Here is a 17083-nt window from a genome sequence, read left to right on the forward strand (position 1 = left end):
ATTTGCTACCTCTTGTTACCTTATACCTGTTATCCTGTATTGTTACCTCAAACTGTTACTTCCCCATGTTACCTGATTCAGAAAATCTTTGGTCTTTTACTTTATCTAAGAAATATTCTCCTGGCACTGACCTCATGAGCAAGTGGATTCTAGATGACAAACGCGTAATAAACATCATTGTTACAAAAGTTGTTGGTAAGTATAACCGTAGAAATTGAAAAGATTTAGGAATAATCATTAACTACTATTAACTTTTAGGCGAAGCTGCAAGAGACAAGTATACCACCAAACCAATAGAATGGCCAAACTATACGAAATCAGATGCCCTTTACTGCCCAATCAAGAGAAACGAGCTTGAAGATCTTCCTCCAATCTTGATCGAAGTACAACACACCGCAAATATGAACTTCTATAGAAGACTCATGAAGTATTCTTTATTAGTTTGGGAGCAATACTCCGTGTTACCAATCGTGATAGCTATCTGTGTTCACTATACTTCCAATGAACTTCTTGAAATGAGTTCTGTTTCTGAACGTATATCTTTTATGAAGGAATTGCCTTCACATGGTTGGGCCAGGTCTTGCCTTTTGATTAACAAAAAATCAATCCTGAACTTCGAAGATGAAACCCCTTTGGAACCAATTGTTGCTCTTGCTCATTTCTTTGTTGAACAAAAGACTTCTTTGCTTCATATCAAAAGACATGATGATGCTACTGTTCAATTTCTTTACAGTATTACTAAACGTATATTTGAAGGTGAACTCGCTGCTGATAAAAACAAAAATGATGCTTTGGAAGAAGTTTGCGATGAATCGTATAACCAATTAACTATGGCCAAGAGGTTATTAGCTGAAGATGTTTCTGATGACGCCGCTCGCAAACGTACTATCGATTGCCTTGATAACGGTATTAAATTTATAAATGATTTCAAAAAGAAACACAAGCTCGGCCCTTATTCTTCTGACGCGACAAACGAACCTACTGCTAGTTCAGTTGTTCATGTTCAGAAAATAAATCCTGATTGGCAATTTGTTGACTCTTACCGCGAAGAAAAAGGTAAAGATATGGACTGGAGCAAATGCTTCGAACTTGCAAAAGAAAAAGGACTATTTAAAAAGTACACCAAGATGGATAGCGCAAAAGCAGCTTACTTTCGTGCCAAAAAATGAATAAAAAATATTTGTTTTTGCTATCATTCTTATTTTTGTCGTCCCCATAACCTCTCATCAATTACAAACTTCTGTAAAATGCGTTGGATCTTAAATAGACAATATTGTTGTTAACGGTGTCTTTGGCAGTGCATCAACCGAACCCTTTAGTGTTCATACGTATCTTTTCAGCTTTTATAAATCTTTCACTATCGATAATGACTCAAGAAAGTCATTCTAGTCATGGTATTAATAGAAATTGGTTACTTTTTTTTTTTTTTCAGGATTGAATGACATCTTAGAGATCAAAATGGACTACATTACTGACAATGAGTCCGAAGAGCAAAAGGAAGATGTAACCTATCAATACGGCGACATTGAAAGGATAATCAACTTCGATTCAGTTACTGAAACCACATTACCGAAAATTTAAAAACTGTATCGATTGATGACGATAAGAGAAAGTACAAAAAGCACACTCCCGAGCAAGTGTGTATGTTCATACAGATAATGTAAGACGAAGGCACCACTGTATCTAAAACAGTAGTAAGTTGCAATATTCCAAGACAAAGTGCTTACACCCTGCTCAAGGAGTTCAACGCTAACAACGACAGTGTATTGCCTGGTTTTGCTCCGAAAGCGAAAATAGAAGTATAAAGCAGAAGCTTTTTTCGACCCAGTACCTTGATAGCAACAAGTCTTCAACACTTGGATTAACTAAAGAAGCTCTTTTAAAACAATTTCCAGACTTGGATAATATTTTTATTCCCCTCTGTGGAAGCATGTAACAATTGAGTATGCTTTTTTCCTTGAAAAGGGCATCTTTATACAATGACGAAAGGGATGTTGAAAGGACACTTCGTCTTCGTTATGAGGCGGTAAATAAATGGAAGGAAATAGGCGTCGACTTTCGAAAGAATTGCGTATTTGTGGATGAAGCTGGTTTTAATACGTACATGATAAGAGGTCGAGTGTGGTCTAAGTAGAAGAATCAGCAAAGTTTACTGTTCACAAACAAAAAGGTGCTAATATTAGTATTGTTGGATGCATAGCAAATTTTGAAACGGTCAATTCTTCCAAAGTTGACTCTTTAACAAAGGCCGATGCAAAAAAGCTAGAACAGGAGTATTCAAACCCTGCCAAAAAAAAAAAAAAAAAAAAAAGAGAAGCAAAAGAGCCTGGAAAGAAACAGCTTTTAAAAAAGGGAGTACCACGGCTTATCATATTGTGAAGCCCTTGGAAATTGTAATAGTCACTCTTGATAGGCGCAACAAAAAAGAATTCTTTATCCTAATGGATAATAGCAGAATTCATCAATCCGCATCTGTTGTTGATGCTATCAATAAAAGAGGTTACAAACCTTTGTCCAGGCCCCCCGTACTCTCCTTTTTTGAGCCCTATCAAAGAATGCTGATCAAGAATAAAGAGCAGTATTAAAAGGAACCCACTTGAGAAAGCAGATACATTGACATCTCGCCTTCCTGCAGCTTGTGGATCAGTTACTGTTCAGGATTGCCAAGATTGGGTTAAGTATGCTGAGATATTCTGGGTTAGGTGCATTGACAATGAACTAGGCTTAAGGTAAATGTTATCGATATATGTTATCTTTTTTTCCCAAATGTTTGTTTCATTTGCACCTCATATAGTGCAATAATAGTCGCAGATACAGTATTTCTACTTTGAATTCAGACGATGTTAGTTTTTTTTCTGGACGAATCAAAATTAATTTCCAGATGTTTTTCTTACCTATTTTGGACGAAATAAAAATGGAAATTGAACAGAAAGAGAAGAATTATTAGAGAAGGTACAATAGCATGTTAGATGATTTTACTTATAACAGTCTTAATTCCCAAAGGAAATACCGTGTTCATTACGGCGATTACTGCTTTTCTTTTTAATTTCTCTTGAATCGTTCTGGACGGCCTTCACCCTTCCAAATTGACTTAGCAATGTTCATCATATTCAAACTAGCGTTGATGTCACGCTGCCATAATGTTCTGCACGTCTTGCAAACGAGAACACTATTACCGCACGCACCACTAATACCACCCAAAGTCCTGCTTTCACATTTGGAACATATTTGGGACGTCAAATATTTATCAATGTCCACAACGAGTAAGTCACCAGTCCTCTCTCTCTTCTTTTCAACGTTCTGTATAGAAGACCAGTGACACCAGTCCGAACCGTTTTCATCTCCACATGGTTCTTCCCAGACATGCCACTACCAGATACTATCAGTGGTACCTTCTGTTTGTACTGAAAGAAATTGCTTTCTCCAAGTACCATAAACTTATGAGTATAAAAATTATCGTAGCCATGCCCAAGTAACTTTTTACCTTGTTTTTATTGTTTTCAGTGCCATTTTTCTCTTTCCTTTATCCTTCTTTCCAGACTTATTCCCCTTCTTTTTCCACTTCCCTTTGTTCTTTGCTCTTTTTCGTTTGTTTCCTCTTGACTTCTTGTTGTATTTCTTGGTACCATCTAGCAACATTTTCACCATTTGCTCCGGCGCTCGTTGGCGACCCTGGTATAAGAAAAAGGTTTCTTTTGCAGTTTCTTGATTGTAAAAACTGAAAATACGACTAATGTTTTCGAGCATATAAATGGCATACTCCATATACAGTGATTCATTGGCAGTCTTATTGGTGGGTATATTTGTTTCAATCGTCTTAATACCGCATGCTTTCTTTTTCTTCTGTTGCTCTGCTGAGAATCTTGTAGAGCCTGTCAAGTGGTAATATTCCTTGATGGAACATTGTCTGAAGTCGTTTATATTACCACTTGAACCAGCAAATGCAATGAAAACCCTTTTTCTTCCTGGATCTACGGCTATTGGTAAATAGTGGCTGTCAACTTCATGCTGCCCAAAATCATCCAGGATCAGATCAACTTGATTGATTTGCTCGGTAAAACGTTTTCCTCTTATTGTTCGTTTGTTAAAAACGAAATGAACAGAAAAACCGTCTGATCTGATCAGGTTACCAAAGAGCCTCTTATTTGTTCCAGTGGGTAACAAAGATTCAACCCTAATAATAAGCATATTTTAAATAACTATTATATAAAAACATTTCTTTACAACTATATATTTACGATTTGATTCTAAGCGGTTTAAAATCAAATACCTTGTAAAATAAATGCAGCTGATCATTATACCCTCTGGGGAGTGGTTCACCAGGAAGAAATGCTGCTAATACATTGACTGAAATTGTCACTGATCGCCAATGGTATGACGGTGAAGGGAATACATTGAACAGCCTTGGTAAAGGAAGTCTTCTAACGTCAAACGCTTTATAGGACTGATGTTCCCTTTCAAAGACAGCCAGTATATGAAATAACAGAGGAACAAAAAAGCCAGGGTTATCAGCTAATGATTTTATACTAACTCTAGCATCGAGTTTGTTTTTAAGTGGCAGGCATAGTTCATCGATTCTTCGTTTGATCATAGGGTCTTCAAGTGATTTCTGTTCAGGCCACACCGCTTCACCTTGGCAGACATATTGATATCCATATTTTATAACAATATCATCGACATCCTTCGGAGCCATGGACTATATACATAATATTTAAGTATTTAGAGTAAATGGATGTGATTATTAGCTCTTGCAACAAGAATAATTTGAATTTGATATTGCAAAAATCTTCTCAACATATTTTCAAGTCTTTCTACAACTGCATTCTCGTAGGTGGTTGCCAGCTCCTTGCAGGCCTCAGTAATGCACTGGCTAGCTCCTCCAATAGCAGATGGAAAACTTAATTTTTCTTTAATAAGATGAATCTCGTTAAAAAAAACATCATAACAGACAAGTCGATCTAACTATTGTTGATGATCTGGTATAAATGACTTTAAATAAAAAAAGTATATTATCACAAATAAATCTTTTCTCATAACAAGAACATTTGTCATATATTATTATTATTATCATTATGCCAGCTAGTCATAGTTTGATAGCAATAGAACTGAGTTCATTCTAAACAATGATATAGCTGAATCAACATTTACACTCCTACGGAATAGAGTCATATAATCCAGAAACCAGTAAACAGATCTCATCTTGAATGATAAATAACTGTAAAGATGGTTCGCAAAGTATATTTTACTGAAAAAGCCAATACTCTTACTCCATCTAATATAACCTTCAGCTCATCAAGTCCTATCTCAGGTTACATCTAAGGACATAATCCAAATCACATATAAACCTAGAATATAAATATTTATAAACGGTCTCAAAGTACTTCCTACGCATCTCTTTATTTTTTTTATAATTTCTATATTCAATCTTTTTATTTAAAAAGTCCCAAAACACCACAATAATCAGTCATTGTGATATTGCTTCTCTAACAATTGATTTCCCTTTACAGATAAATGTCTAAATGTAAACTCTCATTCATCCAAAAAGCTAATTCTTTTTCTGTTTAATTTCCATTTTATTTCGTCCAAAATAGGCAGAAAAAACATCTGGAAATTAATTTTGGTTCGCCCAGAAAAAAACTAGCATCGTTTGAATTTGGTGTAAAATCAGTATTTGCTTATATTTCAATAATAGCCTATTGCATATTCCCAATATTATACCAGCAAAAGCTACTAGAACTGAGTATATTACTAGTATCGCCTACTAGGGCTGAGTATATTACTAAGGGTGTGTGTCATATTATGAAAAAATAACGCGAACTCTTTATTACTTTTCTTTACAGCTAAGCTAGTATGAGGTAACGGATTGTTTGTCGTACCTATAACAATCTCAGTTTCCTCCATCTCAGCTCCTAATGTAAATGCTCTTAGATCCACGCTTTATTTTTAATATATATGAAATAACCAATAGAATTTCCCTTTCTTCCCTATATCTTTCAAAGCCGCACACCGTGGATTAAATTATGAGTGAATCAACCAAAACGCAAATATTAATGAAAACAATGGATACATTACAACAGACCAAACCGTCGAACTGTTTAGACGATTGGAGATTGAAAGACAAACACAACGAGAAGCACAATACCAAGGAACACCATTACCAATGGAAATATCACAAAATCTAGATAACTCGCCAAATTATATACTCAAAGAATTTAAACGATTCAAGAGACATATTGCAAAATACACACACGAGCCTTGGACTCAACAAGAACAAATCAATAAAGACCTTATCCCTGAGATCAAGAGACATAAAACAGATACATTCCAGGTCATCAACACTATCTAAAAATGTGCTGAAAACACCAGAACACAAGCAAGGGCAGCCACTGAGATTTATGAGCAACTCATTTTATTACAACAGACAATGGTTTTTAAAAATGAAGAGCAGCAACAAATCTTTGCAGGAATCATCGACCAAACTTGCAAACTCGCAATATTTGGATATGGAACAGCAAAATTCCAAGATAAAGAAGTCAAAGAATTTGCAACAAAAGCATTACATTTACCAGCAAGCATGCAACATGTTGGACGAACAGATGACGAACGCACAGCCAATGCATCCGATGAAGAATTCATTGCAGATTTACACCAAGCCAGGTTCCAACAACGAATCATTACAAACGCTACATCCAACCAAGGCCATAGCAATGTATATAATCATTCAAAATTTAACAGAGGATATTTCAGAGGTAACCAAAGAGGTTTTCAAGACAATATCAACATAATGGACTTTTTCAGTCGAGAGGGAAAGGTCGTGAAGACTTCTTCCCCTCAACAAACAACGCTCAGCCCTTCACAAACAACAACGTTGCACTAAGACTTGTGTAATCAAAAGCTAGGGACAATAGCTGATGCTTATACACTTACTGATTGGTTGAAGTCAAGAGGTAAACACTAAACCCAAAAGGATGTAAATGTGTATACAGAGATCAGGTTTTTGGGTTTACTGATTCTCAATACATAAATACTTGTACTCCGGGGTACCTGTATACACAAAGGGGAAAAAGAATGCTTAGTGTCCGCCTTCTATAGTAGCATTCATGCATACAAAGACAGAAGACGAGCCATCTTTTGTCTCAAGATCAGGTTTATCATTGCCTGATATTCTGTTCAAGAGAGTGATTAACTCTTGTTCAGAAAAAAAAATACATTTGTTCAAGTCTAGTCAACCTGTTCAAACTACTGAAAATACTTGTACTTTGGGGTACTTGTACATACAAAGGGGAAAAAGAAGGCATGGTGTCACTTTCTAGACTGAAACTGGTGTTTCTCTATCGACAAGGCTTTCTCTCAGGTGTCTCCAAGATTACTCAACAAGTCTCAAGGTCAATCAAGAATGGCTCTCATGGCTCAGAGGATATCTAGTAAGTATCTTCCAATGGTATTAAAAGTATAATACACTAAAGTCCTTTTGTATAGGTGTTTCCAAGGTTGGTCATCAAGGTCTGTTACTGATTCAAGGCTGTCTCCCTTTGGTTCTGGCTCTCTTTGACGTTTCAATGTATCCATTCAAGGCTTCGAGAAGTTTTCGCGGTATTGGTTCCCTTTGGTTGAGTCTTCTTTTTTTCTGTTTAAGGGTCTGATCAGCTCTTATCGAAGCAAGGAGAGGATTTGGTTAGGCTTGATCACCCTGATCAAATCCACAATATATTGGTGTTGTGTATATCAAATTCCCTTTTGGTTTTTACTAGCGTGTTCTCCCTCCTTCCAATCTCTACTTTTCTTTTTGTTTCGTTGTTGTGGTTTAACTGTTGAAAAAGTAGGTACATTTCTTCGTTTATGTTGTTTTTCTTTTTAGACTGAAGAAGGTTTTGTCTGGTGTCTTTAATATAAGTAATAGTTGTCTTTCTTGTTTTACAGTCAGTATTTGTGGTTGACTAGATCTTGTGTTTGCGCATTGTCTATTCATCTTCAGTTATTGACAAAAACAATCTTGAATAAAAGCAATGGGTTGAATCCACTTGTACAACTGCTTTATCCACTCACGTCTGTTGCTTTATTGTTGTCTTTTATTCTTAGTACGAGTTGACTAAAGTATAGTTCACTTATTAAACTACAGTGATGTTCCTTTCGATACGCTATGACATTATGTTTCGCTTTTACACATCTGCGCCTAGTCTTTGTAACAACTGGATCAAGACGCGAATGTGGTCTGTAAATGTCAGTAAAGCGGAAAAAAAAGAAAATGATATTCAAAGATATCATTGGAGATTGAACCACATTACCATCCTCTTACTAATAGCCCAGCGGTAACAAAATCCGTTACCTCACAATAGCCCAGCGGTAACTAAAAAAAAAAAATAAAAAAAAAAATAAGAGGTAACAAAATCCGTTACCTCATAATAGCCTAGCGGTAACAAGGTCCGTTACCTCTCACAATAACCCAGCGGTAATTAAAAAAAAAATAAAAAAAAAAAAATAAGAGGTAACAAAATCCGTTACCTCATAATAGCCTAGCGGTAACAAGGTCCGTTACCTCTCACAATAACCCAGCGGTAATTAAAAAAAAATAAAAAAAAAAAATAAGAGGTAACAAAATCCGTTACCTCATAATAGCCTAGCGGTAACAAGGTCCGTTACCTCTCACAATAACCCAGCGGTAATTAAAAAAAAATAAAAAAAAAAAAAATAAGAGGTAACAAAATCCGTTACCTCATAATAGCCTAGCGGTAACAAGGTCCGTTACCTCTCACAATAACCCAGCGGTAATTAAAAAAAAAATAAAAAAAAAAAAATAAGAGGTAACAAAATCCGTTACCTCATAATAGCCTAGCGGTAACAAGGTCCGTTACCTCTCACAATAACCCAGCGGTAACATCACCCCCTCCAGAATGAACTCATCTTTGATGGTTGTAAACGGCTTCTTACAATGTGAACATCTAGGCTTGGTATAACATTACTTGACATAAAAACGATTTAGAGTTTTTGCAATTTGTGTTCTTCAAAAGGAAAATAGTTTTCTTCTCTTTCATGTCACTTAGCATTTAATTCTTTTGCTAGCTCTTCTAATTGTGGATAATTTCTCTCTACTTTGTCTAGTAGGATAGTTTCTTCTCTTTGTTCCTGTCTTGTGTAGTACATCATTCTTATTCTCTTTGTTAGATGCAGATTTATCGCTTGATTTTGATTCAATGCGTTCATGCTCTAATCTTTTTAGTTTTTCAACTTTATCCCAGTAGCGATTGATGATTGTAGGATCTTGGAAACTAGATGCAGACTCCCAAGTGTTAGCTCTTTCACCAAAACTAGTCTATTTAACCAAGTACTCTTGTCTTCCTGGCTTGCCACGATGATCACGAATATCTTCTATTTCAAAGTATCCTTCTTCAATGGTTGACTCATCAATGGTCACAATCTTCAGTTCTGATGGTGTATAATTACGATGCAATAATTCATTTTGTTCGTCTTTTAATTCATATGAGCCACCTTTGTTTCTTCTTACAACAGTATAGGGGCCTTCATATAATGGAGACAGTTTACTCGGTCTCTTTTGCAGTCTTACCATAACATGTGTTCCGGGTTCAATATCAACAAGTATGTTCTTTGTATTGAACTTCTTAGTATATTCCTCATTTATCTTTTGACTTCTTTCAAAGATAGCAGGAAAGACAATCTCCTCCATGTGATCAATGCGCTGCTCAAGATCATCGCGCGTCATCATATCTTTGGGAAGTGGATATTTGTTCTTTTCTTCATAGTTTTTAGGTAAGCCGACTCTGCGTGAAAACATCGATGAGAAGGGTGAGCTCAACATCTTATTCTTGATAGCGTTGTTGATAGAAAGCTGGACTACTGGTAAGTAGTAATCCCAGTCTTTGCTATTCGATTGACACATCTTTCTCAGTGTGTTTTCAACAATCTTTACACTGGATTCAGCACTTCCATTTCCTCTAGGATGATAGGGAGTGGAGTATCTGCGATCAATGCCGAGCTTTTTCGAAATAGATTCAAGTAACAAGTTATGGTATGCTCTGCCATTGTCGGACTGTAGGATACGAGGAAATCCATAGTCTCCAAAGATCTGCATCAATGTATGAGCAATGGTATCTGATTGTTGGTTCTTAAGTGTTCGGACAATAATATATTTTGAACAAATATCAGTCAAGACCAAGATTTCAGTATTCCCATTTTCAGTTACAGAAAAAGGACCTGCAGAATCAACAGATACATGATCAAAGGGTTGCAATGCAATAATGCTTGTCAGTGGATGGTAACCTCTTTTTGCTATATTATGCTTTTGGCACTCAGGACATGAACTTACTAGTTCCTTGGCTTCTTGATACATATTTGTCCAATGAAGTCCTTGAGAGTGTAGTTCACGCACTATAACATGGCTGCCAAAGTGTCCAAAAGTATGTGCATCACGCAAGAGCTTTTCTCTTTCAGTCTCAGGCGGTGTAAAATAATCAAGTGGTTCTTTAGTTTGCTCAACAAGTTGCGTGGTAAGAACATGCAGGTTTTTATCTCTGCTATATTTTTTCCTGCAAATAGCAGCTCTTTTTATTTTGGCAGCTTGTCCATTTCGCTTTCGATTGCCAGTGCTACCCCCCTACCAGTTTGTGATCACCTTCGAATTGGTCGAGAGGGGAATACAAACGACTTAATAAATCTGGCAGTTTAAGAAGGATACCAGGAATATGCACAGCGTCAAAGTCAGAAGTCAGAAGTCAGAGTTTCTTCGTATCAATTCAACATCATATTGTTGCAATCTTGTTGAGTATGCATATAGACCAATGCTTTGTGATCCGTGTGCAATGTAAATCGGCGTCCCCAAATATATTGATGGAAGCGACGAAAAGCCATCAGAGCACCATATAACTCACGACGAGTAGCACTCCATCTGCGTTGTGAGGGTGATAGAGCATTGGACACAAAGCTAATATATTTGTCTCTAGTGTGATCCAACGGAAGGAATTGTATAAGCTGAGCTGCTGACATAATAAGCTTCTTATCCATACGATCATCCAAGGTGCTTGCTAAGCTAAGTAGTGAAGCAGCTGCATTGATCCGCTCAATGCTTCGATTGTATACGTTTTGAGATACTTCGATGGCTTTCAGCAAAGCTTCTCCAGAGAATTTATGCGTCATATTCAGGGAATCAAGACTACTTTTGCGAGCTCAGTGATATACCTTGTCACCAAAGAACCAAACCATATCTTTGTGTAGTCGGTTGTTGTTTTGTAACAAGAGTATTAATGATAACGAAAGGATCAAATGAACATCAGATTCCATAGTCAAGTGATTATGTTTCACGAAATTATAGACATATTTCTGCATGTTATAGAACCTTTCTGAGATGTCTATTTGTTCAACGTAGAATCGATCCTGACCTGGGATGCGCAATGTCAAAGACAATGGCGTTGATTTATTTGCAGATAAACTGCGAGTGTTGTTTGTATCAACTGAATTGGGAACTTTGGCAGCAGGAGAGGGGGCTTCTTTATTATATGTCTTTTTTATGTGGATAAAACTTGAGTAAATTTCGTTCCAGATAACAGTGCTATATCGCCTCCCTTTTGGTGGCTTCTTCTTTTTTTTTTTTTTTTTTTTTTTTTCTTTTTTGGTTTTCTTAGCCTCCTTGTATGCAGCGGCAAATCTTTCAAACCAAGCTCCATGTAGATCAGTAACAGAAGTAGCATCTATTTGCATTGACCATCCGGGTATTAGCTCCTTATATTTTGATGCGAAAGAAGAAAAACTCGGGTTCTTGTTTTTTTGATATATAGTTTTCAAGGTCTTCTAGGCCAAAATACTTCATGATGAAAAGTGCAGATTAGTTAGAGCAGAAGACATACCTGAATAGAAAGGGGGTTTCGATTTGCTCTGCGACTTATTCACATACTAATAGGTTTATGCAAACGGTGTATAATGCTGGAATCCCCAAGGATGATCCTCGTATGGCAGGCAGATCTTTGGCATCTCTTACCGCACAGGTACAGGCTCTCGCTCCTCTTGCATGCATAAATGTACTGGGCAGGCAAGAGGAGGAAAATAACTCGTGGATGGTGGAAAACATTGCTGATATTGCTCGGGATATACTGGGTGATGATGTGGTCAACTATGGCTCCATTACTGCTGTGTTCTCTGCTGGTGCTGGCTCTCTTCTGTCTTCGTCTACTAGTGGCTCAGAGGATAGTGAAAGAAGAAGTCATCTTCAGAAGAAGCAAATAGAAAGAAGCACACCGTACAGCAAGACTGTTAAGACCTACTTTTGCAAGATGCACGGCTCCAATCCCACCCATGGCACTGAGAATTGTTTTACCCTTAGCAAAAACAAGAACAACAGAAAAAAATGTTGTGAGATGAAGAGAGAATAGATATAAAATAAGAGAAAAGGTAAGAACACAGACAAAGTCCGTTAGAACTTGTATAGGCTTTTATTTCCCAAAAGAAATGTTATCCTTTTCAATTGCTATAAAATATCGGGGTATTTATACTTTTTCTTCTTGGTCAAAATATTGTTTTGGGGTTAGCTTCTTGACTACGGATTGATTTGTCAGATCAGGAGCAATTAAGAGAAATGCCTTTAGAGGAAGTTGTCAGCTCAGACAATAGTACATGATCTGACCTGAACTTGAATAAACTATTACATGTTTGTCAAATGCCAATGCCAATGCTAATGTATTTGTCAGCTCTAACTGTCACTTTATGAGGGCCATTAATAATGACAGAGTCACTAGGTTCATAGTCTCTGACTATGAGGAGGATGTAGTACTTCTAGTAGAATGAGTGAATGTCAGTGACTATAGATCCATTGCAATTGCCATAGATGTGATTTGGTCTTTTGCCATGATCATCATGTATTGGTCTATGCATATAGATTCATATATGTTCACAACACACATGCGGATTCAATTTCACAAGAAAAGGTGCTGAAAGTTTTCATGAATGCAGTCACCAAACAAGCTCCGCCTCTAGCAATCCATCGTCCAACAATCGACTTAAAACCAAGTATACAATTCGTAGCCAAGATCGACATCAAGCGTTGTTCCTTGGCAGATCTGCAAATTAAGACTGCGTTTTTGGTAGCAATGGCAGCCTTTCTGCGACCATTGAACTTACAGAGAATATCTCTTTTATCCGCAACTCGGGACAACCAGGGCAACTTATTATTTGATATTGTGGTACCTAAAGAAACTAGACAAGGCAGACGAATTATCAAACCAGTACTTATTCATCCCCATCAAGTTTCGGACATTTGTCCAGTGTTATCTTTTCAAGCATTAAAAGATCATCCGGTGGCAAAAGTCAAACGCCAGCCTGACGTTTTATTCGTCAACACCAAGCGTCCTCAACAAGCGGTCAAAACTACCACCATCTCTTCTTGGCTGAGAAAGGCACTACGACAGTCTACAAGCGAATCAGGAGTCAGTGTACGCTCCATTGCATCCTCTATTGCGTTAAAACAAGGAATATCTTTTGACGATATGCAGACGCTGGACAACTGGGTTGATTCAAAAACATTTCAGAACCATTACCGGCGGGAACACTTATCGACGGTGGATTTTACCAACCAAGTACTGGGAGCAAATCTACCAATGGTTCAGCTTGATGAAGGCTCTAACAATGATGAAGAAAACCAGGAGTTTTTCGATGCTATGGAAGGTTTTTGATGTTTCTTACGCTGGAGCAGCAATTTATGTTTACTGTTCTATGTTCGAAGGTCTCAATACATTCTTGAGAGAAATTTATTTCGACCTTGAATTACGAGGTAACGAACCTTGTTACCGCTAGGCTATTATGAGGTAACGGACCTTGTTACCTCTTATTTTTTTTTTTTATTTTTTTTTTAATTACCGCTGGGTTATTGTGAGAGGTAACGGATTTTGTTACCGCTAGGCTATTATGAGGTAACGGATTTTGTTACCTCTTATTTTTTTTTTTTTATTTTTTTTTTAATTACCGCTGGGTTATTGTGAGAGGTAACGGATTTTGTTACCGCTAGGCTATTATGAGGTAACGGATTTTGTTACCTCTTATTTTTTTTTTATTTTTTTTTTTAGTTACCGCTGGGCTATTGTGAGGTAACGGATTTTGTTACCTCTTATTTTTTTTTTTCATAGAACTTGTCAGGCTTTTTCTTTTTCGAACCCGTCTTTTATTTTTACACTTTTGTCAAAATAAGGTCCATATTGTCCAAGTTGCCCGAAATCTTGTTCAGTTGACCTACAGAGTTGGCAGAGTAGTGACTTTTAACCTTGTAGCTGCGTCTGTTCAGTGTCTTGTTTCTTTGGCGCTGTTTGGATATAACGTTGCACTAAGACTTGTGTAATCAAAAGCTAGGGACAATAGCTGATGCTTATACACTTACTGATTGGTTGAAGTCAAGAGGTAAACACTAAACCCAAAAGGATGTAAATGTGTATACAGAGATCAGGTTTTTGGGTTTACTGATTCTCAATACATAAATACTTGTACTCCGGGGTACCTGTATACACAAAGGGGAAAAAGAATGCTTAGTGTCCGCCTTCTATAGTAGCATTCATGCATACAAAGACAGAAGACGAGCCATCTTTTGTCTCAAGATCAGGTTTATCATTGCCTGATATTCTGTTCAAGAGAGTGATTAACTCTTGTTCAGAAAAAAAATACATTTGTTCAAGTCTAGTCAACCTGTTCAAACTACTGAAAATACTTGTACTTTGGGGTACTTGTACATACAAAGGGGAAAAAGAAGGCATGGTGTCACTTTCTAGACTGAAACTGGTGTTTCTCTATCGACAAGGCTTTCTCTCAGGTGTCTCCAAGATTACTCAACAAGTCTCAAGGTCAATCAAGAATGGCTCTCATGGCTCAGAGGATATCTAGTAAGTATCTTCCAATGGTATTAAAAGTATAATACACTAAAGTCCTTTTGTATAGGTGTTTCCAAGGTTGGTCATCAAGGTCTGTTACTGATTCAAGGCTGTCTCCCTTTGGTTCTGGCTCTCTTTGACGTTTCAATGTATCCATTCAAGGCTTCGAGAAGTTTTCGCGGTATTGGTTCCCTTTGGTTGAGTCTTCTTTTTTTCTGTTTAAGGGTCTGATCAGCTCTTATCGAAGCAAGGAGAGGATTTGGTTAGGCTTGATCACCCTGATCAAATCCACAATATATTGGTGTTGTGTATATCAAATTCCCTTTTGGTTTTTACTAGCGTGTTCTCCCTCCTTCCAATCTCTACTTTTCTTTTTGTTTCGTTGTTGTGGTTTAACTGTTGAAAAAGTAGGTACATTTCTTCGTTTATGTTGTTTTTCTTTTTAGACTGAAGAAGGTTTTGTCTGGTGTCTTTAATATAAGTAATAGTTGTCTTTCTTGTTTTACAGTCAGTATTTGTGGTTGACTAGATCTTGTGTTTGCGCATTGTCTATTCATCTTCAGTTATTGACAAAAACAATCTTGAATAAAAGCAATGGGTTGAATCCACTTGTACAACTGCTTTATCCACTCACGTCTGTTGCTTTATTGTTGTCTTTTATTCTTAGTACGAGTTGACTAAAGTATAGTTCACTTATTAAACTACAGTGATGTTCCTTTCGATACGCTATGACATTATGTTTCGCTTTTACACATCTGCGCCTAGTCTTTGTAACAACTGGATCAAGACGCGAATGTGGTCTGTAAATGTCAGTAAAGCGGAAAAAAAAGAAAATGATATTCAAAGATATCATTGGAGATTGAACCACATTACCATCCTCTTACTAATAGCCCAGCGGTAACAAAATCCGTTACCTCTCACAATAACCCAGCGGTAATTAAAAAAAAATAAAAAAAAAAAAATAAGAGGTAACAAGGTCCGTTACCTCATAATAGCCTAGCGGTAACAAGGTTCGTTACCTCGTAATTCAAGGTCGAAATAAATTTCTCTCAAGAATGTATTGAGACCTTCGAACATAGAACAGTAAACATAAATTGCTGCTCCAGCGTAAGAAACATCAAAAACCTTCCATAGCATCGAAAAACTCCTGGTTTTCTTCATCATTGTTAGAGCCTTCATCAAGCTGAACCATTGGTAGATTTGCTCCCAGTACTTGGTTGGTAAAATCCACCGTCGATAAGTGTTCCCGCCGGTAATGGTTCTGAAATGTTTTTGAATCAACCCAGTTGTCCAGCGTCTGCATATCGTCAAAAGATATTCCTTGTTTTAACGCAATAGAGGATGCAATGGAGCGTACACTGACTCCTGATTCGCTTGTAGACTGTCGTAGTGCCTTTCTCAGCCAAGAAGAGATGGTGGTAGTTTTGACCGCTTGTTGAGGACGCTTGGTGTTGACGAATAAAACGTCAGGCTGGCGTTTGACTTTTGCCACCGGATGATCTTTTAATGCTTGAAAAGATAACACTGGACAAATGTCCGAAACTTGATGGGGATGAATAAGTACTGGTTTGATAATTCGTCTGCCTTGTCTAGTTTCTTTAGGTACCACAATATCAAATAATAAGTTGCCCTGGTTGTCCCGAGTTGCGGATAAAAGAGATATTCTCTGTAAGTTCAATGGTCGCAGAAAGGCTGCCATTGCTACCAAAAACGCAGTCTTAATTTGCAGATCTGCCAAGGAACAACGCTTGATGTCGATCTTGGCTACGAATTGTATACTTGGTTTTAAGTCGATTGTTGGACGATGGATTGCTAGAGGCGGAGCTTGTTTGGTGACTGCATTCATGAAAACTTTCAGCACCTTTTCTTGTGAAATTGAATCCGCATGTGTGTTGTGAACATATATGAATCTATATGCATAGACCAATACATGATGATCATGGCAAAAGACCAAATCACATCTATGGCAATTGCAATGGATCTATAGTCACTGACATTCACTCATTCTACTAGAAGTACTACATCCTCCTCATAGTCAGAGACTATGAACCTAGTGACTCTGTCATTATTAATGGCCCTCATAAAGTGACAGTTAGAGCTGACAAATACATTAGCATTGGCATTGGCATTTGACAAACATGTAATAGTTTATTCAAGTTCAGGTCAGATCATGTACTATTGTCTGAGCTGACAACTTCCTCTAAAGGCATTTCTCTTAATTGCTCCTG

General features: G+C 37.2%; 6 protein-coding genes across 6 annotated transcripts; 2 read left to right on the forward strand and 4 right to left on the reverse strand.

Moving 5' to 3' along the window:
• Window positions 1-96: 96 nt before the first annotated feature.
• On the forward strand, window positions 97-1196 carry B0P05DRAFT_536564 (uncharacterized protein). The gene is made up of 2 exons (XM_051577595.1): window positions 97-195; window positions 259-1196. Exons 1-2 carry the CDS (start codon window positions 135-137, stop codon window positions 1167-1169), a joined length of 972 nt encoding a protein of 323 aa, XP_051436026.1. The 5' UTR covers window positions 97-134; the 3' UTR covers window positions 1170-1196.
• A 269-nt stretch (window positions 1197-1465) lies between these two features.
• On the forward strand, window positions 1466-2145 carry B0P05DRAFT_47669 (uncharacterized protein). The gene has a single exon (XM_051574920.1). It carries the CDS (start codon window positions 1946-1948, stop codon window positions 2132-2134), a length of 189 nt encoding a protein of 62 aa, XP_051436027.1. The 5' UTR covers window positions 1466-1945; the 3' UTR covers window positions 2135-2145.
• Window positions 2146-3127: 982 nt separating this feature from the next.
• On the reverse strand, window positions 3128-3526 carry B0P05DRAFT_536572 (uncharacterized protein; the record flags this gene model as incomplete). Its single annotated transcript, XM_051577596.1, has 1 exon — window positions 3128-3526. A coding segment is annotated over exon 1 (166 nt), but the record flags the coding sequence as incomplete, so codon positions are not given.
• Window positions 3400-4222, reverse strand: B0P05DRAFT_47819 (uncharacterized protein). The gene has a single exon (XM_051575003.1). The coding sequence runs from the start codon at window positions 4186-4188 to the stop codon at window positions 3481-3483; it is 708 nt and encodes a 235-aa protein (XP_051436029.1). The 5' UTR covers window positions 4189-4222; the 3' UTR covers window positions 3400-3480.
• B0P05DRAFT_536577 (uncharacterized protein) lies at window positions 4088-4616 on the reverse strand. Its single transcript, XM_051577597.1, has 3 exons — window positions 4444-4616; window positions 4239-4373; window positions 4088-4174 (listed from the first exon to the last, which is right to left on the reverse strand). The coding sequence occupies exons 1-2, from the start codon at window positions 4589-4591 to the stop codon at window positions 4357-4359; spliced, it is 165 nt and encodes a 54-aa protein (XP_051436030.1). The 5' UTR covers window positions 4592-4616; the 3' UTR covers window positions 4088-4174; window positions 4239-4356.
• Window positions 4617-10700: 6084 nt separating this feature from the next.
• On the reverse strand, window positions 10701-11781 carry B0P05DRAFT_610330 (uncharacterized protein). The gene has a single exon (XM_051583383.1). The coding sequence runs from the start codon at window positions 11707-11709 to the stop codon at window positions 11179-11181; it is 531 nt and encodes a 176-aa protein (XP_051436031.1). The 5' UTR covers window positions 11710-11781; the 3' UTR covers window positions 10701-11178.
• Between the last annotated feature and the right edge of the window lie 5302 nt (window positions 11782-17083).

Source organism: Gilbertella persicaria (assembly GCF_025201335.1).
Source record: "Gilbertella persicaria strain CBS 190.32 chromosome Unknown B0P05scaffold_14, whole genome shotgun sequence".
NCBI classification, from domain to species: domain Eukaryota; kingdom Fungi; phylum Mucoromycota; class Mucoromycetes; order Mucorales; family Choanephoraceae; genus Gilbertella; species Gilbertella persicaria.

What these genes read in the sequence shown, in the direction of transcription:
- B0P05DRAFT_610330 (XM_051583383.1), bottom strand. Translation starts at nt 11,709, where the DNA reads ATGCAAATAGATGCTACTTCTGTTACTGATCTACATGGAGCTTGGTTT.
- B0P05DRAFT_47669 (XM_051574920.1), top strand. Translation starts at nt 1,946, where the DNA reads ATGCTTTTTTCCTTGAAAAGGGCATCTTTATACAATGACGAAAGGGAT.
- B0P05DRAFT_536564 (XM_051577595.1), top strand. Translation starts at nt 135, where the DNA reads ATGAGCAAGTGGATTCTAGATGACAAACGCGTAATAAACATCATTGTT. An exon ending in CATTGTTACAAAAGTTGTTG is followed by an intron (nt 196 to 258) that starts GTAAGTATAACC and finishes ATTAACTTTTAG; the next exon opens with GCGAAGCTGCAAGAGACAAG.
- B0P05DRAFT_47819 (XM_051575003.1), bottom strand. Translation starts at nt 4,188, where the DNA reads ATGCTTATTATTAGGGTTGAATCTTTGTTACCCACTGGAACAAATAAG.
- B0P05DRAFT_536577 (XM_051577597.1), bottom strand. Translation starts at nt 4,591, where the DNA reads ATGATCAAACGAAGAATCGATGAACTATGCCTGCCACTTAAAAACAAA.